Source organism: Jaculus jaculus, chromosome 19 (assembly GCF_020740685.1).
Source record: "Jaculus jaculus isolate mJacJac1 chromosome 19, mJacJac1.mat.Y.cur, whole genome shotgun sequence".
NCBI lineage: Eukaryota > Metazoa > Chordata > Mammalia > Rodentia > Dipodidae > Jaculus > Jaculus jaculus.
In genome coordinates this window covers 33,911,660-33,936,828 of record NC_059120.1, presented here as the reverse complement: position 1 = coordinate 33,936,828, position 25,169 = coordinate 33,911,660, and the positions used below count along the sequence as shown (strand labels likewise).

At 38.4% G+C, this 25,169-nt stretch overlaps 1 protein-coding gene across 4 annotated transcripts in view; it reads right to left on the bottom strand.

The window, feature by feature from the left end:
* The window catches only part of Gdap2 (ganglioside induced differentiation associated protein 2), a 101,502-nt gene that overhangs the window by 17,635 nt on the left and 58,698 nt on the right, over positions 1-25,169 (bottom strand). For 3 of the 4 annotated variants that reach the window (XM_004667513.2, XM_045138323.1, XM_045138324.1), the window contains 4 exons: positions 9,671-9,747; positions 9,027-9,103; positions 4,940-5,079; positions 309-363 (listed from right to left, as the gene is read on the bottom strand). In XM_004667513.2, coding sequence (XP_004667570.1) covers positions 309-363; positions 4,940-5,079; positions 9,027-9,103; positions 9,671-9,747 — 349 coding nt within the window. The remainder of the gene's footprint in view (positions 1-308; positions 364-4,939; positions 5,080-9,026; positions 9,104-9,670; positions 9,748-25,169) is intronic. The other variant, XM_045138325.1, reaches the window with a different exon arrangement.

Genomic DNA, 25,169 nt, shown 5'->3' with positions numbered 1-25,169 from the left:
GAAGTACTGTCCCAAGACCACAAGGACAAACAGAAATCAGCTGTTAGCAGGGGAGGGGTAGGATCTGTGCCAATAGGATGAGCAAGGCTGTGGTGAACAAAGCCACAAACGCAAAGACAGAGAAGCCCATGGCTGATAAGGATGGTTCACACAGATACCAGTCAGACAGCCAAGACAGCTCAGAACTGAAAGGGTAAGTAAGGATATGAGCAGTCAGTCACAGTGGTGAGAGTAACAACTGATCATGATATTCTGAGCATGCAGTGCAAGTAAATTAAAGATGTAGCTTGAAAAGATGAATACAGTACCTTTGAACGAAATGTTGGGTGAACAAAATAAACAGCCTTCAAATTCCTCTTGTACCTAAATCAAAACAAACACAATGGTCAAGAAAAGTCCTACCTAAGATTAGTCACCATTATAGACAAGATTTTTCTTAACTATGTAAATATATTCACAGAAGAAAATATATTTTAAAACCAGTAGCAATTTATGAATGGAATTATAGGTGAAATGTCAAAAACATTTCGAAGACTATTATTTCATGATTTAAACTGTCTATTTCATTTATAGGTGACACCATTTCTGTTTAATGTGAGAGCCATCTCAAGGTAGGATGAAGTAAATGCATATTTAAAAATTTATTGTATTTCATATTGTAAAAAAAATCTCTGGGATCAAATACATGAATCAAGTCAAAACCAATTAAGGGCCAAAGAGATGGCTTAGTGGTTAAGACTCTTGCCTGTGAAGCCTAATAACCCAGGTTTGATTTTCCAGTACCCAGATAAACCAGATGCACAAGGTAAAGCATGCACCAGGAGTTCATTTGCAGTGGGAGGATGTCCTAGAGCACCCATTTTCTCTTTATCTGTCTTTCTCCCTCAAATAAATAAATAAGGTTTTTTTTTAAAAATTAAAGTTATACCAAAATTTGGAAACTAGGGCTGGAGAGATGGCTTAGCGATTAAGGTGCTTGCCTGCAAAGCCAAAGGACCCAGGTTCAGTTTCCCAAGATCCATGTAAAGCCAGACACACAAGGTGGAACACGTGTCTGGATTTCACTGACAGCAGCCCAGAGGCCCTGACTTACCCATTCTCTTTATCTCTGGCTCTCTCTCTCTCTCAAATAAATAATAAAATATTAAAAATATTGGGAACTAAAAGTTTCAATCTTCACATTACAATTGTGTTTGCTGTATGATCCAGAAATTATATGATGGCTTTCTACTTAATTCTCCTGACAAATTTAGATGAGTCATGTTCAAGCTTCTGCTTTAACCTCTCACAGCACCCAGTCATAAGTGGCATATCCAGGAACTGACCCTGAATGGCATGGCTCAAGAACCATAATCTTATCCACTACTCCACTAGATATGCCTGAGTTTTTCTTACGATTTCATAATCACCACATGATGCTAACTGGAAAGGGCTTTGAGAAATAATCTAAACTTTTCTTATTACAGTTGATGGCTAATCCAGTTAAAGAACTAGTTAGTGGCAGAAGTAGGAATACATTGGACTGTCACTTCTAGCACACAAACACACACACACACACTCCTGCAAGCAAACATGTGTCTATTGGATAATAAAGTATTAGTACTATTAATTAAGATGAGATTTAATGGGTAGACTGTAACAATGGGAAATTTATGACAATATACTGTGTTTGTATACTGACTGTAAAATGGACTTTTCAACATAAAGACATTGTGATGTGACCAGTAACAAAATAGTTACCTAGAGAATGGAATGCCATTTTCATTATCTGAATGATACACTGAATGATACATCTGAATGATATTGAGAAAAACTTTAAAGCATTATGCTTGAACTTGCATAGTGGGGTGTTGCATATTCTACTTATGATTTCTATTATTACCTCAAGGGAAATATAGTCTAATGGAAATAATTTTCTAGTCAGTAGTCTATTAGGTCTGAATTCTGCATTTATTATTCTGAAACTTTGGACAATAAATTTTACCTTTCATTTTTCCTATCTTTCAAATATAGATACAATTAAAACAGTAATAGGGACACTCACAGGGCCAAGAGACAAAGGCACTCACATCCTTAATCTATAAAGTCTGTTACCACCCCAGCTTCTCCTTTATTAATAATGTATGCAATGTATCTATCCTTACCACCTTACCTTGTCACAAGGGAAAAACCCACCCAGTACAGAGTAGAGCAAACTGTTTTCAGAGACAAGCTGCATCTTAATTAATAAGAAAGTCTTTTTACATAAAGAAGAAACTTGGGGAAAAAAGATCCACCTTCATGACTAGCAAACTCCAGATCTAGTCAAGACCCCAATAAAATGAAAATAAAATTTCCTGAAATCAGTGGTTTTACACTTTTCCTCAACCCCTTTTCTTTCCAATCAAAAATTTACCTCAGCCTGTTTTTTTTTTTAAGCATATAAAATAAGAGGTTTCATTAAGACATTTCCATACATAGTTTGTTTTGGCTGATTCCCCCCTCTCCCTTGTACCCTTCTGCCGTTAGTATTCCCCTTACTACTTTCTTTCTTTTTAATTATTATATTTATTGAGGAAAATAGAGCCAAGGAAAGTCACCCATATGGCCAGACATCCCATGTAGTAGGCCTGAGGGAAAAAAGCGTGCAAAAAAAAAAAGAAAGTTCTAGGAGATCCTTCCATGTGGGGAGATGAAGGGGATAAAGGAGCCCAAGCAGACAGTAAAGGCTAGGGGTTCTCCCGCCTGGGCCAGGGCACAGGCCGAGGTAAAATCTCATGCACAGCTGAAAGTTCCCAAGTGATCAGAAAGCCTGCCCTCCCCTTGTAAAGGTATTTATAACCTTAGGGTGGTGAGGTATCTTCTGACTCAGGTGAACCAGAGGGCCAGCTGACTGCTTAGGAGTAGTGCTGTCTCAGGAAGAGATTAGCCCTAGCACCAAGTTCCTAGGTCTGAACTTGACCAACCACAATATTTAAATCCTATGAGAGACCTCCCTCCCAGGAGATCCTGACTGTAGAAAAATAGGTGTAGGGCACTAGGCAAAAGAAGTCAGATCATCTTTGATTTCTAGGAAGTACAAACTTTCTTGCACGTTTCACCTTCAGGGGTCCAGTCACCCTAACTCTACCCCCTTCTCATGAGAAGATACTCTAAATGCTGTTACAGAATAAGCGGCTATGACGTCAAATTGTTAACTATTTCCTGCTGCTCCTTTTCCACTTTCTTTAAAATGGCTTTTCCTGTCTCATGACCCAAGCCCACAAACACTTCACATAAATATACAAAAGTCAGAAGCTAGGATCTGAACATGGAAAAAAAAAAAAAAGAACAAGTGAAATTTGTCTTTTTGAGTCTGGGCTACCTCCCCAGATAATAATTCACACATTTATCCATTTTTCTGAAAATTTTATAATTTTATTTTTCTTTATAGCTGAGTAAAATTCTACTGTTAGTTGCACATCATTCTAATTATTTACTCATCTGTTGATGGACATCTAGGCTGATTCCTTTTCCTAGTCAGTAGAGTAGCAACTAACATGGATGTGCAAATATTTCTGTGGTAAAACTTACATAGATGAGCCATATAATACGATAATTCTATTTTGGTTATTTTTTTGTGGGGGGATACATGTATGTATGTGCACTGCATGTACGCATGGCAGCCAGAGGTTGATGTCTGGTATCTTCTTCAATCATTCTCTACCTTCTCTTTTTAAAGCTGTGTACAAGTGGGGACCAGTGCAGGGGCATGCATTGTGTACACGTGTAAGTCAGAAGATAATCTCTGGTGTTGGTCTTTGCCTTTCACCCTGTTTGAGGCAGGGTCTCTTAGTTTGCTACTGTGTATGCTCCTGTCTCCTATCTCACAGTAGGTGTGCTGGGATTACAAACACATGTGATTGCATCTAGCTTTACATGGCTTCTAGGGATCTCAAGTTTTGACACTTATTATGCAGCAAACACTTTTACCCAGTGTGCATCTTCCAAACCCTGTACCTTAATTTTCTTAGACAGTCTCTCACTGGACCCAGAAGTCACATTTAGCTAGAAAAGGTAGCCAGAATACCCCATAAGGGTCCTTAAGCTTCTGCCTCCCCAGTATTGAGATTAGAGGTGTGAGCCACCATGTCCAGATTTTGCCTGTGTACAAGCACTTTATCTACCAAGCCAGCTCCCTAAACCCTTTTAGTGTTTTTTAAAATTATTTTTTATTTATTTGAGAGTGAGAGTATAGGTATGCTACAGTCTCTTTTTGCTTCAGATGCATGTGCCACTTTGCACAGCTGGCTTATGTGGGTACTGGAGAATCAAACCTGCCCAGTAGGTTGCACAAGCAAGTACCTTTAACCACTGAGTGATCTTCCCAGCTACCCTTTTAGGTTTTTGAGGAGTCTCCATATTGACTTCCTTGGTGGCTGCACAGTTCAGACTAACACCAGCAGTGAATAAAAGTGCTTCTTTCCTAACATCCTCACCAGCATTTGGTATCATGTTTTCTTCATGTTAGCCATTGTGACTGGGTGAGATGGAATCTCAGCCTAGGGAAGTTCCCTCACAAATGGTACCAGTATCTTGTCTAACAATTTCATGAGTTACTGGATCAAATTAAATAATATTTACAGATATGTTTTCATGTGTTAATATACCATAGTTATAGGAGGCAATATTTTATACATACATTTTGGTAATTATCCAAACAATTTCTGAGATGTTTAATAGAAAATTTACATATGAACTTAGTATAATGCAAAAATAAGCTTGCATGAAGGAGAGCCTTGAATTAGTAAAATATCTATGTATGATACATATGTTTGCACAAAGTATCTTTTCAAATAATTTAAGAATGTTTGCTAGCTGTTTACTATTAGAAAATAAGGAAGCCATACCCCTTTCATAATTTGCAAAAAAGAAAGAAAGAAAGAAGAAAAAAGAAAGAAAGAAAAAGAAAACCACTAACTTGACATCTACAACATCGTAGAGTTTCTTCAGGAAGTCAGAATCTAGGTGATTGTATTCGCTGGTCAGCGTGTGAAAATACACTAATACATATTCCTTCACAGCAATGTGATCCATCACATGGATAAAATATAAGAGAGCCTAAAAGAGAAAGAGGAATAAAGATAATTTTGCACAGTAGTTTATTTCCCAAGGGTCAAGAGACTGGCCCCTCCTTCCCAGCCAGACAGTAATCTAATCTATTCCCCAGTCACTGCAGACCTACGTATGTACCAGAGTGAGGAGTACGAGTTCTCTGACTCTTCAGAATCAAGGTTTCCCTGCCTGGAATAATGACACCAAAGCCTTGGGAAGCAGAATAATTCTTGAAGTTTCATTAAGTTCAACCAAAATCTGCAGTCTCCATTCATGCATAAACTTGTGGTTGCAATGTAATCAAGAATCGCTGTAAAAGAATACAGTACTTCCTTACATGGCTCTCTCACAGAGCAAATTTTCTTTGAATTTTAATGCTGATCTGAATAAGGAAATGAAGTTTTGACAGTAGGTGGCAACAGATTGGGTAGCACTTCTAAAGTTAAAAAGACTCTAATGTGACTCAGGCTGATTAAAGAAGTATTCTGTTAAAAGATATTTAAGTGGAACACTAAAAAAAAGATACAGTAAGGGCAGGGCCAGTGTGACCCAGTGGTTTAGTTGTAAACAACTGCAAAGAGGAAGGTAAGGCGTACCATCTGAAGGGCTTACTATAAACCTAGCTGTTCTCCAATTCCTCCAGAGGCAAGTCCTTACCACCAATGTGCATTAGGGTTCAGATGCTAGCAGAGCAGTTGGAGGAGGGCACTTTGCTAACAGTCACTTTCTCCTTGGTACCAGTTTTGGACCTTACAACATATCTCATTCTTTTGTATGAAATGGCACATCATAAATGCAGGGTGTTACTACTAATAAGAATGAATGACACAAAGATTTTTAGAATGCAAAGGAGACAACAAATAAAAACTTATTAATAATTCTCACTGGTGAGTTTTTGCTGTATAGAAGTTTATTCTTAATATTTTTACTTCTTCCTTCATTAAACTAGCTCCTTCTTTGTCCTCTTTCCATGCTTTCTGTCCCCACATGTGGGCCATTTAAAATATACTCCTTTTGGGGCTGGAGAGCTGGCTTAGTGGTTAAGCGCTTGCCTGTGAAGCCTAAGGACCCTGGATTTCCCAGGACCCATGTTAGCCAGATACACAAGGGGGCGCATGTGTCTGGAGTTCGTTTGCATTGGCTGGAAGCCCTGGAGTGCCCATTCTCTATCTCTTTCTCTGTCAGTCTCAAATAAATAAATAAAAATGAACCAAAAAAAATTAAAATATATTCCTTTTGGCATCTAATTTCCCATCTTTAACTTATTCTATTGCTATTCTATTGAGATGTTCAGTGATTAAAGGCACTTGCTTGCTTCAATTCCCTGGAACCTACATAAAGCCAGATGCACCATGTGGAGCATGTGTCCGGAGTTCATTTGGAGTGGTAAGAGGTCATGACATAACCATAATCTTTCTATTTCAAAGAAATAACACATATTTTTAAAAATATTTTTTATTTTTATTTATTTGACAGAGAAAGAGGGAGGGAGGGAGGGAGAGGGAAAGAATGGGTGTGGCATGGCTTCCAGCCACTGCAAATGAACTCCAGACATGTGCACCCCCTTGTGCATTGGGCTAACATGGGTCCTGGGGAATTGAACCTGGGTCCTTTGGCTTTGCAGGCAAACGCCTTAACCGCTAAGCCACCTCTCCAGCCCAATAACACATATTTTTCAACGAAAGAATAACCATATGAAGGTAAACTGTGGAAGGCAAATCTCCAAAAAAAAAAAAAAAAAAAAAAAAAAAAGCGTTATGTAGTTCTAACCTTCACTTTTTAACTTCCAAAAATAAAAACAAATAAATTAACAGAAACCCAATTAACATCAGTATAAGTAGACAAAGTCAGAATAGATAGAAAATCTAATAAATTACTTTTCCCCCTCTTGATATTACAAGCATTTCTTTATTACACTTACCTCACTAATCATATCTTTTTTCTTCTCACAATACTAAGGATTGAATGCAGGGATTGTGTCTGCTAAGCAAGCAGTTTAGCACTTTACTATTGAATTATATCCCAGCTTCTTATAACCATGGCTTTTAAGCATCATAAAACATCCTCGTGTCAGTATGTCATTTTTAGCCACTGTAAATTTATGATTGTTTGCTGTAAAGGACCCTGTGAGGAAGGAGGCAGGGCCACTACTCCTATACAAAAGACTACAGCATGAGGCTCATCTAAAGCACTTTGCAGCTTCTGAACAACTGTATCGTATCTTGAAATCATGCCTACATTCTCCTTGTTAAGTATACAGTGTGGACTGTGCTGAAGAGATTCCCATCAGTCATTTCAAAGCTGATGCTTTTATGAAGAGATTTATGGCACACAGCAGTTTCAGGACTTTGTCTATTTCTTTTTAATTTCATTTGAGAGAGAGACAAAGAGAGAAAAAGAGAGAATTTACACACCAGGGCCTCTGCCACTGTAACTGAACTCAGGACACTTGTGCCACCTAGTGGACATGTGCGACCTTGCACTTAACTCACCTTTGTGCACCTAGCTAATGTGGGATCTGGAGAGTCAAACATGGGTCCTTAGGCTTTGCAGGTAAGCCATCTCTCCAGCCTGACTTTGGCTATTTTTATTCTTTGGAATGTTTTCTTACTATAAATTCTCAGTATGGGATTACTGGTTGATGGGCATGATCATTTTTATAGTTTTAATTATCATTAATGACAATGTTTAATATTTATAAATTTTGGCTCTGAGGTTGCAAAGGTTATTTTGAGTCTCTCTCTCTCTCTCTCTCTTTTTTTTTTTGGTTTGAGGCAGGGTCTCACTCTAGCCCAGGCTAACATGAAACTGAAATTCACTCAGTAGTCCTGAACTCAGTTATCCTCAGACTCTTACCTCAGCCTCCTAAGTGCTGGGATTAAAGTCATGCACCACCACTCCTGGCTCTGACTCACTATTTTGAGATTACTAGTTAACAATTTCTTATTTTTATTTGCCAGTCAACTGTTTTTTTCTTTTAAGAATAGGCTGGAGAGATGGCTCAGTAGTTCAGGTATTTGCCTGCAAAGCCTAACAACTGAGGATTGATTCTCCAGTACCCATGTAAAACTGGATGTACAGAGTGGGCCATACATTTGGAGTCTATTTGCAGCCCTAGTGTGCCCATTCTCTTTTTCTTCCTCTCTTTCTCTCTCTGCTGGGGCGTGGTGGCACACACCTTTAATCCCAGTACTAGAAAAGCTAAGACAAGAGGATAGCTTTGAGTTCAAGGTCAGCATGAGACTACATAGTAAATTCCAGGTCAGCCTGGACTACAGCAAGGCCCTACCTCAAAATACAAAAAACAACACAAAAGTTTACTCCTGTTCTTTGCCCCAAAATGAAGGGACTATGGAAGTATGGTGGTGTTGGTAAATTACACTTGTTTCTTCTCTTCTGATATACATTCAAGTGTTTTCTTTTTCCTTTTCTTCTCTTCTCTCTTCTTCATCCCTTCTTCTCCTTTTCCAGGAGTTCAAATTTGTTTGTACAATTATAATATAGCTTGACCCAATCAAACACCTGTCATACAAAGGAGCTGTTTCTGGATATAATATTGTAGCTTTCTGGTATTACTGTTGCTTCTCTAGAGAAAAATCAAACCCTTAATTCACCCAAAATGATAAGTTCTGACTTTTAGAACTGGACTATCAATCAATCAGTCCTCCAGAGATATACAATTCAGCCTCACCTCATGACGTAGGTCCTGATTTCCAAATTAATACTCATTTTTATTTTAAATTTTATCTTTTTGCATGTATGTGTGCTTCTGTGTGTGTAGGGGTATACCAGGTCCTCTTGCCACTACAAGTGACCACCAACAACTTGTGCCAGGTTTTGTGTGTGGTTTACATGGGTGGCCTGGACTTTTAACTGCTGAGCAATCTCTCCAGGCGCTCTACTTAGGTTTTACATTTACATTATTTGTAAGAGCAAACCTTTTCATGGCTTACCTTGTCCATATCTATTAATGTTACAGGAATGTTTCTTCCAACTACCACCATCACTGTGCGACCACAGTTGTCCACACCTACAACCAGAAATCTAATCAGAACCCAGAGACTTCATTCCAAGATCATTATATGTCTGTGTAGAAAAACATCTTACACATTTGAAAGAGTAGAAACTAGGAATCATGAATTACTCAATCTTTATCATTTTCTTTTACTATCTAAAACACATTTTCCTTTCCTTTATAAGTAACTTTTTGTTTAGGCTCACTAATGTCCAGGAAAAACTGATTATCATTCAAGTCTGAAAATTAACAAGTGCTGACTCCAAACAATATAAGAGTAAATGTGAGCAATGTGGCTGTTTCTGTTATATATAAGGCTTTAATTTTGTACTGATAAATAAAGTACTTTTAGAAAGGGGAAAAATCCTAGAAAGAAGAGAAACACCAGAAGAAGTAAAAGTGAGAAGTTCACAAACTGAAAATACTAGAGACTGAGATGATGGGTGAAAACTATCAACATCATCACAAAAACTATTCTTCACAGATCAAACTGAGAAAATCAGAGCAAAACTGAAGCCTCACATAGCACCAGTGAGTCAGATCCCTATGGGTGAGAGAATAAACTCATTCCCTTGAGCTCACCTGTTTGGTATAAGGCTTTCAGAGAAGCAATATCAGACAGGTCCTCAGATCTTGCTTGGCACAACCAGCGATTATAACTAGATAGGTAAAGGATATGATTATTATAATAAACTTCTACAAATTCCACTCCCAAATGGAACACATTTTCATACCACTGCTGAACCTAAAGAACTGATGTTTCCTAACATTGAAGAGGGAGTTAAAATAGCCTGGTGTGTGGGGCTGGACAGATGACTTAGCAGTCAAGGCGCTAGCCTGCAAAGCCAAAGGACCTTGATTCAATTCCCCAATACCCATGTAAGCCAGATGTACAAGGTGGAGTTCATTTGCAGTCGCTGGAAGCCCTGGCACACCCATTCTCCCCCCCCCCCCACCACATTCTCTCTCTCAAATAAGTAACTAAATAAAATAAAATATTTTAAAAAATGGCTAGGTGTGGTGGCATATGTCCTTAATCCCAGCACTTGGGAAGCAGAGGTAGGAGGATCACTGTGAGTTCAAGGTCACCATGAGATAACATAGCAAATTCCAGGTCAGCCTGGGCACCAGTGAGACCCTACCTCTAAAGAAAAAAATTTAAAAATGACAGAGTTAAAGAGGCCCATATGCTATGCAACGTGCTATGCTATTGGTGAGTTACTGAGAAAAGACATGCATACCATACAACTAGAAAACGTCTTTATGTTCATGCAAGGACTATACAGATGGATACTAATATATCATACTAATACTTGATACTTAGATACCAAGTATTCAAAGCAGTATTTAGAAATACTATGATACTTCTTTACTGAAATCATGGTCTGTCAATATGTTTCAGTTGATAAAAGTCATTAACTAGCATGAACAAAGCCCTAGGTTTGATCTGAAACAGTGTATAAACTGGCCGTGGTGGCACATACCTGTAAGCTCACAGACAGAAGGATAGGGGCAGGCAGTGAAACAGATGGGGGAAGTGGAATTCAAATAGGGGAAGCCTAAATAAATGCCTAGTAATTCAATCAAGATTTATTGAGTTTAGTCTGACTATGTCAGTTCAAATAATTAAATAAATAAAATATTTTTAAAAAATTTAAAAAGGGATTGGAGAGATGGCTTAGTGGTTAATGGCCCTTGCCTGCAAAGCCAAAGGTCCTAGGTTCGATGCCCTAGGACCCATATAAGCCAGATGCGCATGTGTCTGGAGTTCATTTGCAGTGGCTTAAAGGCCCTGGCGTGCGGATAGTCTCTCTCTCTCTCAAACAAACAAATAACAAAAAAGAAACAGTTCAGTACTTGTTGCAATCAGCTTGACATTGTTGGCAGAAAATACCCAACAGTAGCTTGTGGGAGGAAAGGGTTTATTTTGGCTTACAGACTTGAGGGCAAGTTCCATGATGGCAGGGGAAAGGAATGGCATGAGCAGAGGGTGGACATCCCCTCCTGGCCAATAGCAACAGGAGTGTGTCAAACACCGGCAAAGGGAAGCTGACTATAACATCCATAAACCCACCCCCAACAATATATCATCTCCAGGAGACTGTAATTCCCCAATTGCCACTGGCTGGGGATCTAGCATTCAGAACACATAAGCTTATGGGGAACACTTAAATCAAATCACCAGTGCTGTACACATGGAGCTACATGTAGTTAGGTAATTTTACCACATATGATGACTGGCTAATCACACTAGCTGTACTGATTCTCAATTTATTAGGCATTTTGACTACTTTGCCTTTGGCCAAGAGGATGTTATCAGGAAAACAGACATTAATGACCTCAGAAGAGAACTTGGAACAGATTAATAGCCAAATGACTCCTTTTCAAAATATTTTATGTTTATTTATTTATTTGTGAGAGAGAAAGAGGCATTGGGCAGTGGGGACAAGGTGTGTCAGGGTCTCCAGCCACTGCAAACGAATTCCAGGTGCATGTGCCACCTTGTGAATCTGGTTTGCATAGGTCCTGGGGGAATCAAATTGAAGTCCTTTGGCTTTGCAGGCAAAGCCTTAACCACTAAGGCATCTCTCCAGACTGCAAGTGATTTTTTTTCTTTTTGAGGCAAGCCCAAAGACTGGCCCTTTTGCTATATGGGGGGGGGGGGATTGGTACACCAGACACGTGCACCCCCTTGTGTACATGCGCAACATTGCATGCTTGTGTCCCTGGTTTATGTGGGATCTGGAGTTGAACATGGTTCCTTAGGCTTTGCAGGCAAGCACCTCAACTGCTAAGCCATGTTTCTAGCCCCTTCAAAATAACTGTTAACAGCTAATTCATGGTATAGTTGAATTTGAACTTGTTCTGATAATTCTATCTTATTCTGAAAGGCAAAAAGAAAAATTTTAAATTATAGCTTTCTTTTTCTTTTTTAAACTCATAGGGATTCTCCTGCCTCAATGTCCTAAGTACTGAGGTTATAAACATGAGCCACCACTGGCTTCACCACACTTTTCAAAGTACCTAAATGTGTGAGCAGCAGCTTTGCAGTGTCTTGGTCACACATGGCAGCATACAAAACAAAAAAGCAAGCAAATGAGGTACTTGAGTTCTAATTCTATGCTTTCAGCAACATTTAACTAAAGCTGTTTTATTTACCTCCATGGACCCTCTGTTTTCTCATCATTGTATCAGTGCAATGCTTAAATCATAGTAGGGGCTTAAATCACTGCTGAATGAAGTAACAACTATGAGTATCATTTGAAGTATTTTCAGAGGAATACAAAAAGATCTTGGCTACAAAAAGTTTAAATTTGAATGAGACCCACAGTAAAATTAATTCTGTAATAAGACAGAATGGACAAAGAAAGCAACAGAAACCTAGGCACTCCATATGTATTGCAAAGGTGCCTGGTGGAGTTTGTTGGGGGAGGGCTAAAGCCTGGTAATTCTTTAGAAGTAACTACTTCCTTCTTTGGGGCATTGTCTGCTTCCTTCCATCAGACCACAAACTAGGGAATGCCTCTTATTTATCTCCAGGGCAGTTCCTGGACAAGTAAAATCAATCCTGAATTTTTTTTTTCTAAAATTCAAATGCACAGGATATCCATCATTGGCTAAATACTTCCGTCACTCATTCATGTGGTCAGTTCCCTTTAAAAAGCTGGTAATATAGGTCATTTTTGTTTTCTTTTTTTTTTTTTTTGGTTTTTCGAGGTAGGGTCTCACTGTGGTCCAGGCTGACCTGGAATTAACTCTGTAGTCTGTTATGAGCATGTAAGGACCAGCATATGGTCCAGGGCCAGTTTAGGATAAACAAGTTTTTTTTTGAGAGAGTAAAAAATGCAAAGTCAAAGCTTGTAAACTAAACTCTGTGTGCAGTGACATAGTAGAGATTAGCAGATGTGTGTGTGAAACCATTAGATAAGCATTGGAAGGTATAAAAACCCCAGCTGCTCAACAACCATTGTCTCAGTCTCCCCGACACTATGACTGACTGAAAGGCTACTCAGCAGTCCTGACTGAGACCCCGGTGAGTACATCACCGATCCGAATTCAGCAGCCCGACACTCTGTCTGAACGATCATCCGTAAACTAAAGCACTAGCTTACGCCAGCGGACCAAGACTCGGCTGGAAGCACAGCGAACCGAAAAAACATCGCAGCTCGAACCTCGCGTTGTCAGGCCGTAACACGTCGTAAAGCGTCGCAGCTCAAATCTTGCGTTGTCAGGTCGTATACATGTTAGACCCGTTAGAAATATTCTTGTGTTAGTAACGTAGCGATGAATATTATATTAGCTATAATATTATTTGTGATAGTTTGGACTTGCTTGTGTGTGACTTTCATCCCAGTAAACTCCTTTGCAAGTATACCAGTGTCTGAGTATCATTGACCTTCACCGGCGGAATCCTCTCAACCAATCATCTTTGAGAGTGCTCACGACAGTTGGTGTAGTCGGCAGGATCCGCCATAATTAGAAGGTCAATCTCAAATTATAGCTTCTAGAAATCCTAGCTTTGAAATTGAAACTAAGTGTATGACTGAGTGACCGATGGGTTAGTACCAACCACCACGAAGCCAACTCTGTAACAGGAGGAAGAGCGGGTATTGGTGCTGGGAAAGCCCGGCCAGGAAAACACCACCCTCCCTAAGGGTGCAGAAGTACTGGTAACTTGACGCCACAAAGCCAACTCTGTAACAGGAGGAAGAGCGGGTTGATGCGCATTGGAACTGAGTCACTAAGTCAGAACTTATGTGGAGATTTCTAAGCAAAAGGATTGAAAGAAGAGCTGATTTAAAATTTGAACAGTTAATAAGGCTTTTAGAAAACCCATCGAATTTGACCTGGTATATTCGCAAACGAGAAGTTAAGTTTCTTTATTGGTTATCAGACCTATTGTGGAGATGAATTCCCTAATTAAAAAGCTGAAGGGAATAAAGGTTTTTCTCCGGTCACAGGAGAACCTCCCTCCTCAGAAGAGGAAGACAAATGGAGAACTACTGCTGAAGCAGTACAGTCTAGGATAGGAATGGAGCCAATTAATATTGATTTGGATTTAATTAACCCAGAAAGAGTAAAACCCTTTGTGGAATCAGTTTCTAAAAAACAGGTGCCGGCAGTATTTAAAGGATAGCCATGAATATTGTGAAGAAGCAGAAGGACCTGATCAACCCTTCTGGTGCTTCTTACTCCTTCCCGGTTACTACTACTACGAAAAGGACTCCCATGGGTGGAGCTATAAAAAGATTAGCTCCTAATTGGTCTAAAGCCCCCGCCGAACCGGGAACTTGCATAGAGGAGTCCAGAACCTTTAGTCCCCAAGAACTGTCTGATTTAAGGAGGGATTATGCACAGAATGGACTAAAGGATGCCCAGTATTTAGTAAAATTATGGGAAAAGGGGGCAGACACAGTGATGCTTCATGAAACAGAAATGAGAAAAATTAGAGGTATTATTGAAAACCCCTCCATTCATGAAGCTTTAGAACATGTTTTGGAAACTTCAAAGGGTGACACCCATTCCCTGATAGACTGGCTAACTGCAGCTTGGAGATTAGCTTTCCCCTCTCTGGATTTAACTCAATTTGAAACTGCATGAAGGTGGAATTCATATTCAGACGCAATACAAATTTGCAGAAAACTGGGAGTATTATATTATGTGTATAATCAGGTAGAGACACCACAAGCCTCACCTTTATTACCTGCTTTTAGAAGGCTCATCATTAAGGGCGCCCCACAACATTTAAAAATGAGTCCTGTAGGTAACTTACAAGGTGCAGAAACTATAGCTGATGAGATTCAGTTCTTTAAGGGATTTAGAGAACTTGAAGCAGAAAATGTAGTGTCCTTTCAAGTTAAGGCACGGACACTTCCCAGGAAGAGGTTTAATGGGAACAAGAACAGACCCAGACCTTATTTTAATATTAAAATAAGACCCTTTGGCCAAAGAAACTATCCCTTTGGTAGACCAAATTATTCTAAACCTTTTTTAGGACGACAGGGCCCATCAGGGCCCCCTGCTGGGTGGAATCCGCGCAGACAAATAACAAACCGCATGAATTTCCAACCCCACCAACCAAGGTTTTCCAGATAAATCTAGGAAACTATGACAGCAGACCGTTTGTAAATATTCCCATAAAGTTAAAAAATAAACTAATACCTACCAAGTGGCTACTAGATACCGGTAGCCAGATAAGTATAATTACTACTCACCCTAATCAAGAAAAAGCTAAAAAATATATTTCTATACAAGGAATAAATTCTCATAGAGATGCGCCAGTAATAAATGTGTGTTTGCAAGTTTATGATAAGCTTATAGATATAGAAGCTGCAAGCTTAACAGTGCCCTCTAACGTTCTAGGAATTAATGAAATAAGGAAAATGTTTCCAGAATTTTTAAATAATAAGGCTATTAAAAAGGTATTTGTTAATTTAGCAGAGGTAAAAATGGACCCAGCAAGATTACCAAAAATTCCCCCGTCTTTTACCCCTCAATACCCTATAAAAGGAGGAATTAAGGATATTACCAATACATTGAAGGATTTGCTTAAGAAAGGCACAGTGGCACCAACTCAGAGTTTTAATTATAATTCACCCATCTGGCCGGTAATGAAACCCAATGGTAAATGGAGATTCACAGTAGATTACAGGAAAATTAATGAGAAAAGTCCAAAAATGCCTGGCTCATTACCTGATGTAGAGGACATTTTCCTCAGAATTAGACAAGCATCCTCCAAATGGTTGGCGACTATAGATCTATCAGACATGTTCTTTGGTATCCCCTTGCACCCAGATTCCCAAGAAATTACTACTTTCACTTGGCAGAATAAACAGTATAAATTTCTGAGACTGCCACAAGCCTATCTAAACAGTCCAATAATAGCCCATACCACCCTAACTAGCACTTTAGAGGACTTTGAGTGCCGGGGGGTGGAAATTTTAACTTACATAGACGACCTATTGATTTTAGGACAAGATAAAGAAACAGTGGCTACTGCAGCCCAAAAATTAATCCAACACTTAAGGGATCATGGTTGGACAATTAATCCATCCAAGATCCAGGGGCCAGCAGAACAATTTAAGTTCCTAGGAGTACATTGGACAACTAGTGGACCAAAAATCCCAGATGAAGTGATAGAAAAATTAAATGCATTAGAGAGACCACAAAATAAAACACAGGTATAGCACTTAATTGGTATGTTTGGCTATTGGCGCCAACACATACCATATCTGCAACTAATACTCCAGCCATTATATAAAATAATAAAAAAGGCTGAGGATTTTATATGGGAAACAGCCCAAGAACAAGCAGTGACCACTATATTAGAACTGATCAAACAATACAAGGCCCTTGGCTACATACGACCAGGTGATATTATTATTATTGAAATATTATTTACTTCAGGTTATGGCAATTGGAATATTTTTGCAAAAGGAAATAGATTAACACCGATTGGATTTTATTGTAAAAGGTTTCCTTGGTCTGATAATAAGTTCTCATTATTTGAGAAAACCATATGGACAACCTATGAGGCATGCAGAACCACTCATTCTCTAATTAGAGGCCATAAAGTCATTCTGAGAATGGAAATACCAATCATGGATTGGATTAAGGCACCAGAGCAAGCCTGGGCTGGACTGCCCATGGAAGGAAAGGTGCTACAATGGAAATGGTATCTAAATGACTTTGTGAAGCACAATGAAGTGTCTACACAAGGCAAAATACCCCAGAACTCAGAGAACATACTGAGAACACAACCAGCACCAGAGGAATCAGAATGGCTAATAAGTCCAAAGGTGATACCTAAAATTAAGGAACCTGGCCCAGATCGGACCATTGGTCTGTGGGGCGTTAAGGAGTTCCAACAAGGCATCCCGAATGCTTGGTTCACTGACGGATCTTCAACAACCTCTAATAACAGAGTAAAGTGGAAAGCTGCCACCTATAGGCCAAGTGATGGTATGATTATTACAGACCAAGGAACAGATAAATCTGCACAACATGCCGAAGTAATTGCAGCACTTTTAGCTGCAAGACAAACTCAAAAAGAAAATAAAAAAGAGCTAAATTTATATACAGATTCCTGGTGTGTAGCCAATGGAATTGCAGTTTGGTCAGGTAAATGGCGTACAGCAGACTGGAAAATAAATGGTAAACCACTATGGTCAGATAAGGTATGGAAAGAACTAGATAAAATCTCAGAAACAGTTAAAATTATTGTACATCATGTAGATGCCCATACAGGAAAACAAGATGAAACCCATAAGAATAATGAGGTTGTGGACAGATTAGCAGCTCTATTAACCAATATTAAAATCAAAAAACAATATAAGGTAGAGGACATTGGTCCTCTGAAAAAGAAAATTGTAACAACTTATAAAATACAAAACCCAGAAAATACAGAACAGGGAACATTGGGTTCCCCTGAGACTATTAACATTAATAAACAGGAGATATTGAATCTCCACAATACTATGGGACACATTGGTGCCCATGCCTTGAAACAGTGGTTTGATCAAAGGAATTTGAAGGTTACATGGCATACTATAAACCAAGCCTTAAAAATGTGTTCATTGTCCTAATAGCAAGTTGAGGTTCAATAAGAATTATCATGGAAAAATTGGTTATAAAATGGGATTTAATACTCTGGTACAGATTGATTTTATTGGACCACTGCCAAGATTTAGAAATAAATATACATGCACTATGGTTGATGTTACCTCAGGATTAGCTATGACAAGACCAGGTAACCATCCAGACCAGCAAGCATGCATCATGACCTTGTTAATGTGGTGTGCCCAATATGGACCACCACAAGTCATTCAATCCGACCAGGGATCACACTTTACAGGAACACTTACACAAAGAATAGCAAAGAATTCAGGAATAATGTGGGACTTTCATAAAGCATACAATCCAACAAGTGCTGGAGCCATAGAACGTTTTAATGGATTGCTAAAAACACAATTAACACACAGAATAGGCAAACCATTAGAAAAAGCACTACTATATTCTACATTAGAATTAAATCAGAGACCTAGATTAAACAGAGATAGCCCCTTACAAGAAGCCCTAAAATTATAACCATTTTTGGAATATCCGGTGGAGGGAAACAGAGATTTAATAAGACCTCATCTCTGTCTCCACAGGAATCAGAAAAATAATCTGATCACAAAGGCCGAGATTGTGGCCCAAGGAACAGGAAATAACGTGTGGATCACGCAAGATAAGGGAGATCTCAAACTAGCTAAACTAGAAAATATTGCAGAAATGTGGTCCTGGAACAAGATAATTAAACTTACATTAATATTCCTATCCGTTTTTGTAGTGCTCATCTGGATCGCACTACCCATATTGGACAATTTTTGTTTCCTTATTTGGAACCACACCATGGTAGAAAATCGCACCATGGCACACCCAGGCACAAAGGCCATGAATTACACATTATGTTGGTTTCATTTCTTATGATTATAATAATTACATCGGCCCAAGAAGATACAGAATTTATTAGGGATAAATATGAGGTTAAGTTCCAGAATATTACTAATAGATTTCCAGAAGCATGGAGCGATATAAGAACTTTTACCAGAATAAGAAACATATTTGCTAACTTTTGGAGAAAATACTCCTACTGTATGGAATACCAATGGTATATGGGATGCGAAGAATATAGGAAAGCAATAGGACATTCATATCATTATAAAACTTTCATGGCAGATATGCTCCATAATGCTACCGATTTAGATGAGCAAAACCCATTAAAATGCCATGGGATAGAATTATGGGGAAACAAAACAAGCCACATGGCAATCTACGCTTCAGCATGGAGGATATGGAAGATTGACAAAATGCATATTAAAGTTAATAATAAATACAGGATAGTAGAAACACAGATGGAAGAATTTAACACAGAATATAACCCATATTTCACATGTGGAATGGCCATGAACACAACCTTTGTGAGATCTTGGTTTAAACCAATGATTTTCCAAGCTTTTGGATATTATCATGGCCTGATGTTCAATAGAACAACCCAATCTTTTCAAGAAGGAACCTTCTTCTCTGACTACTATGATTATAGTGAATATAATGACACTGATGATGGCAATGACACTGATATCCTAGATTCTGATACACGTAACATCCCAATACCAGTACCAAAACCAGACCCATGTACCCATTATGAGGTATATGGTCCTAAACTTCTTTTTGATGACCTAGAATTACCCTTACATATGTCATTCGCGAATAATATAACTAGAGGCTGCCAATGGGTAGACGATATGTTTACACCTATCTTTATTAAAGAAGGGATGCCACCTCTACCAGAACCATGGGGGAACAAATGCCCAAAATCCTTTTTAAAGAAACTACAAATCAGGGCAATTGGAATTAGGGATAATTCACCACATAAAATTACAAAATACAACATATTATGCGTATTTGAATTCCCAAACTTACCCTTCTATGGTAATTTGACACCTATAGACTATAATGGAACACCACTTCGGACACATTATATTAGAAAATACAACCAACATACAGTTCCCGAAGCTAACACATCAGATCATTGGGATTGGTCCTTTTGGAATAGAATCTTAGCATTAGGAGTGGAACATTGGAGATTTCCAATCATACTAACATCAATATTACCACAACCGTGGGGACAACTTAGAGATTATTCATTAATGACCACTTGTGGAATTCCCCAATACATATGTGCCAAAGCCATTAAAACAAATTCCAACACCACCAGCAAGGGCACATTAATTGTGCTGTGCTTACAATATCAGATAGATAAAACAATAACAACCTTTACAAATAGTAGATATAATATTTCAGTACCACGATGGACAATAGATAACCTAACAGATGTAATCATACAACAACCTCTCAAAGTATTATACTTACATAACACCACAAATATTTACATCTTTAATTCCTCACATTATGTATATAATGGCACAGAGGATATCCCAGGTATTCCATCACTAATAGAAATTATGTCATTTGACAAAATAACAAGACCCCTTCCAGCATGCGTATCCTTACCAGATAATGATGATTTTCCAATACCATATGATATATCATTTAATGAAACAACTTATTTCCTTGAAACAAGGAACTTAACCATAGGATATGCCAACAACCTAAACAACCCAATAAGTATACCAACAATTAATATTACAGAAACAATAACCAACATTTCTTATGTGTTACCGTATAGCACTTATCACCTTAGAGTTGCAGGTAATAAATTGGTAGTTGCGGCAACAAAACTCTTTGCACACTATACATCTAATGTATCAACATCTATTATGTGGCTGCACTACATAAACGTAACATCATATAATGCACATACAACTATAAACACAGGTCATCCCTACCATTTTTCAACATGGACCCTACACCCACGTAAACAAAATTGGATGCAAGCAGAATGGATCGCACATACACCCAAAGGCTTAAATAATTCTCTTATGATAGACTGGGATAAAATATATTACATCCCTCTAACACATAAGCTTTGGGAAGGCATAACCCCATTACATGATGGTAAACTAATCTATAGAGGAACAATTAATCAAAACAAGGAAGAATTTCATTTATTCACAGCCCACTTTCCTCAAGGATATTTATGCCCACCACCTGGACCACCAAATATGGTATTGGCACCCATGATAATACCAGATATGACTACACCAGCAAAAATTATATTATATCCTAAAATAAGAAAAATCTCTATGATAGTCGACCTACAAGCTCTTAAAGCACCCTCCAAATATTGTCAGTACATTACAGACAAACTACAACAATTACAATATACAACCCCAATAAAGATGGGAAGGAAACCTTTACAGTTTATGGTATTAGGAGCAGTCCTTGCAGGAGCCATACTGGGAGGTATTATGGGCGGAGGTGTATCCGCAGCTATGTTAGAACCTATAAAAGCTGAACTCACACATATAAATCAACTCAATAGACATACTTCAGAGGCCCTGGCAGCTATATCAGGATCTATGGATTCATTAAATATTTTACAACAACAAATGCATGCTGAAATAGAAATTTTTAAAAGAGAATACGGACGAGACAAACTATGGCACACAGGAGGAATGGTAACCAATCATAATAACCTTATGTGCCTACAATATAAACTAGCAGCAGAAAGAATGACTAGAGAATTAGATACGCTATTCATTCAAGGCCTAGGGAGAAGGACCCCCGAATATCAAACTCTCCTAGACCCTAATGAAGATAGCGGATGTGATGAAGGCTTTTGCAAGATACATGTAATACAAGTTTTCTTAGATAATGCTTATAAAGGATTTCATACTAAATCTGTACCACAAAGGTGGGACCAGAAAACAGACCCATGGAAAACACTTACAGCACAATGGGTGACACCGATTGATCACTTTTTCTTTATAAACCTAAACAATACACCAGTATACATCCCAACAGATGATGTCTATAACTTAGGAGCTAATACATACATTTATCCACACCTACCAATAACAAATTTAGCAGAAACAAGGCTTACATCCTCCACCATGATTGATTCCATCACAGATTTAGGGGATTGGTCATTCTTAATCTGTACCACTAAAGATAATGTTAATGTCACATGTATCAACTACAATAGTACAACTCAAGAAGATGACATTTCCTCATTTAACCCACAACCAGGATGCTGGGTTTTGCACAATTGCTCAAAAGTAACACATAGTACTCTAAATAGGACACTGGTGACGTCCCTATCCTTACAAGAAAGTCATTTTTACTCTTCACCCAACACCTTTATACAACAACTAGAAAAGGAACACTGAACAATTTGTAAAAAAAAGCACAAGAATTGGAAAAAGTAGCAGAATTTAATTCAAAACAATTAGACTCAATCCACAAGAAAATACAACAAGCACAATATTCTCTAACTCATAGTATTACTAAGACACATAATCTGGTCAGATTGATTAGAACAAATACTATGATACATAAGGATTGGATACAACAAATCAAAAAATGTAGTTTCTTTGATTATATGGCAAGATTGATACAACTCGACTTTATTTGCACCCACTACATGGATGGTGGGAATGGCTTAAAGAAATCATGTATCTAATAATGATACTTATTGCATGCCTCGCTCAAAGAAAAATCCCTCTGGAAGGAAATGTGATTTAATCCAGAAGAACGGTGTGATCATTACTCTAAGACATCATTACAACAGACACCTTAGACCCATGGACCTATTTTACCGCATGGGATTCAACTTTCGCCATAATGATATGGCAGATTGCCACTTTTACCTCTCAAGATATTCTTCCAGATTCCTAAGTGGTCCTACAACTGACGATTTCTTATTGTTACTCTTTACTCATTTCATGTGTCACGGTACAGAATATGTTGAAAGACATCCAATTGACAGATTCCTACATATCTTAGCTAGCCGTTTTTCATGCTTTATTTGTAAAGGCAATCATGCCCATTATAAGCTTTGTAGAAATATGATTAGACATAGACTGGAAGAAGCTGAGCAATTGTTATATGGAGATTGGCACTGTTGCATTGCAATCAGTGCACCTGCAGAACCACAATCACTGCAATCATGGTCTATGAGAATAATATTACGCCCTCTCTTAGGAGATTTGCTTAAAGAATTTTCCGCTTATAAAACTTGGTACGAACTGCATAGAACTTATAGAAGAATGAAAATGCTTGCTTTACCAATAAAATTATGCAGACCCTTTGATAACATTACAAGCTCATCAGATAGGCGACCGTATGACTCTGTAAACCCCAGTCCTGTGAGACAACTCTGGTATCCTATTCGAAGCGGATAACCAGTACATGACACCTTTCATGTTGATTACATTTCAGGTGTCAGGGGGTGGAATGTTATGAGCATATAAGGACCAGCATATGGTCCAGGGCCAGTTTAGGATAAACAAGTTTTTTTTTGTGAGAGTAAAAAATGCAAAGTCAAAGCTTGTAAGCTAAACTCTGTGTGCAGTGACATAGTAGAGATTAGCAGATGTGTGTGTGAAACCATTAGATAAGCATTGGAAGGTATAAAAACCCCAGCTGCTCAGCAACCATTGTCTCAGTCTCCCCGACACTATGACTGACTGAAAGGCTACTCAGCAGTCCTGACTGAGACCCCGGCGAGTACATCACCGATCCGAATTCAGCAGCCCGACACTCTGTCTGAACGATCATCCGTAAGCTAAAGCACTAGCTTACGCCAGCGGACCAAGACTCAGCTGGAAGCGCAGTGAACCGAAAAAACATCGCAGCTCGAACCTCGCATTGTCAGGCTGTAAAATGTCGCAGCTCAAATCTCGCGTTGTCAGGTCGTATACATGTTAGACTCGTTAGAAATATTCTTGTGTTAGTTATGTAGTGATGAATATTATATTAGCTATAATATAATTTGTGATAGTTTGGACTTGCTTGTGTGTGACTTTCATCCCAGTAAACTCCTTTGCAAGTATACCAGTGTCTGAGTATCATTGACCTTCGCCAGCGGAATCCTCTCAACCAATCATCTTTGAGAGTGCTCGTGACAGTAGTCTCAGGGTGGCCTTGAACTCACGGCGATCCTCCTACCTCTGCCTCCCAAGTGCTGGGATTAAAGGTGTGTGCCACCATGCCCGGCCCATTTTTGTTTTCTTGAAGTAAGGTCTCATTGAACCCAGGCTATGTTTGAACTTGTGGCTACCCTCATCTCTCAGGCTCCCAAGTGCTGAGATTACAAGCATGAGTTACTAGGCCTGACTTAAACAATTTTAATGAATAATTCCATCAACCAAAATATCCTGTCACTCCAAACAAAAACCAGCAGTTTCACAATAACCTACATCTAATAACAGGGCTACTTCTTCCCGTGATAGACAAATGCTCCACACAGAGCTAGCCCCTCACGGCCGCACAGTACAATTGAAACATCTGGCTTCTCCCACTGCTGGAAATCTCTGCTGTGTTGATTCTTGACTTGCCTTTATAATAAGCTGTACCTCATACAGTAAGTTATTTTCAGTTGTTTCTAACTACTAGAGGTGCTATGCTGCATGTAACCTTTTGGGTATTATTTCTATTATTATATTCCATTAGGATTCATCTGGACCATTGGATTTCAGTAGTTTTCATTCCTTTTGACTAAATACAGAATACACTCTGTACAGAGCATGAAAAGTACAGCTATCTCATACACTCTGTCACTAATGCACACTGGAACAGTTCCAGGGGTTTTGCCAAACTTTACCTGAGCTGCATGCTCTCTGGTATATATGTGCTTCTCTTGACAAGAAACTTAAAAGTAAAAGAGCTAGGCTATGAGAGTATGTTCAGTTAAAATTATAACTTTTTCAAAGCACTGTAAGAGTTAACTTAATACTACCACAACAAATGGTTAAGATATTGCAAATTCATCTCTTCAACAAGTGGTATTAGTAGATGTTTTCACTTTTGACAGTGAGGCTTGAACTGACATCTCATTTCCTTCCCTGCTTACTAATGAGACAGAAGTCTTTTTTGTATTTCCTAGACATGGTTTCCCACTGTGACATGCCTGATCAGAGTCTTCAGTTTTTCTTGCATTTATTCTTTTGTTATTGATTTGGTGTTGAAAGTAATTATTTGTGAGTCTGTGTGACTGAATATGTAGTTCATGTCTGTAACCTGCTGATCACTTTCTCTAAGCTTTTTGGCTCTATATTCTAAAATCTGTAATTTATTACAGAATTATTTTCCTTATACAGTTTTAATTTTCTATGCATTTAAGATTTTTTTCAATGTATTATGATACTAACCTATACCTTCTATGAGTTTTATTTATTTGTTGCATTATGATTTAAACTAATTGCACAAAAAATCAGTTATCACAACTCCTCTAAACAACTTTTAAAACTTTGTGGAATGTTTTCATGCTAAATAGCCTTTTTATGGGCAATTTACTTCGAGTTACAATATACCAAAGTTGGTGCTTACACTCACATGGATCCTGAAGACTGGCTTAAACTCCTTAGGAAAAAAATGGCAACTGCTAACAACCACTTAGGTGACAAGCAAAAGTCTC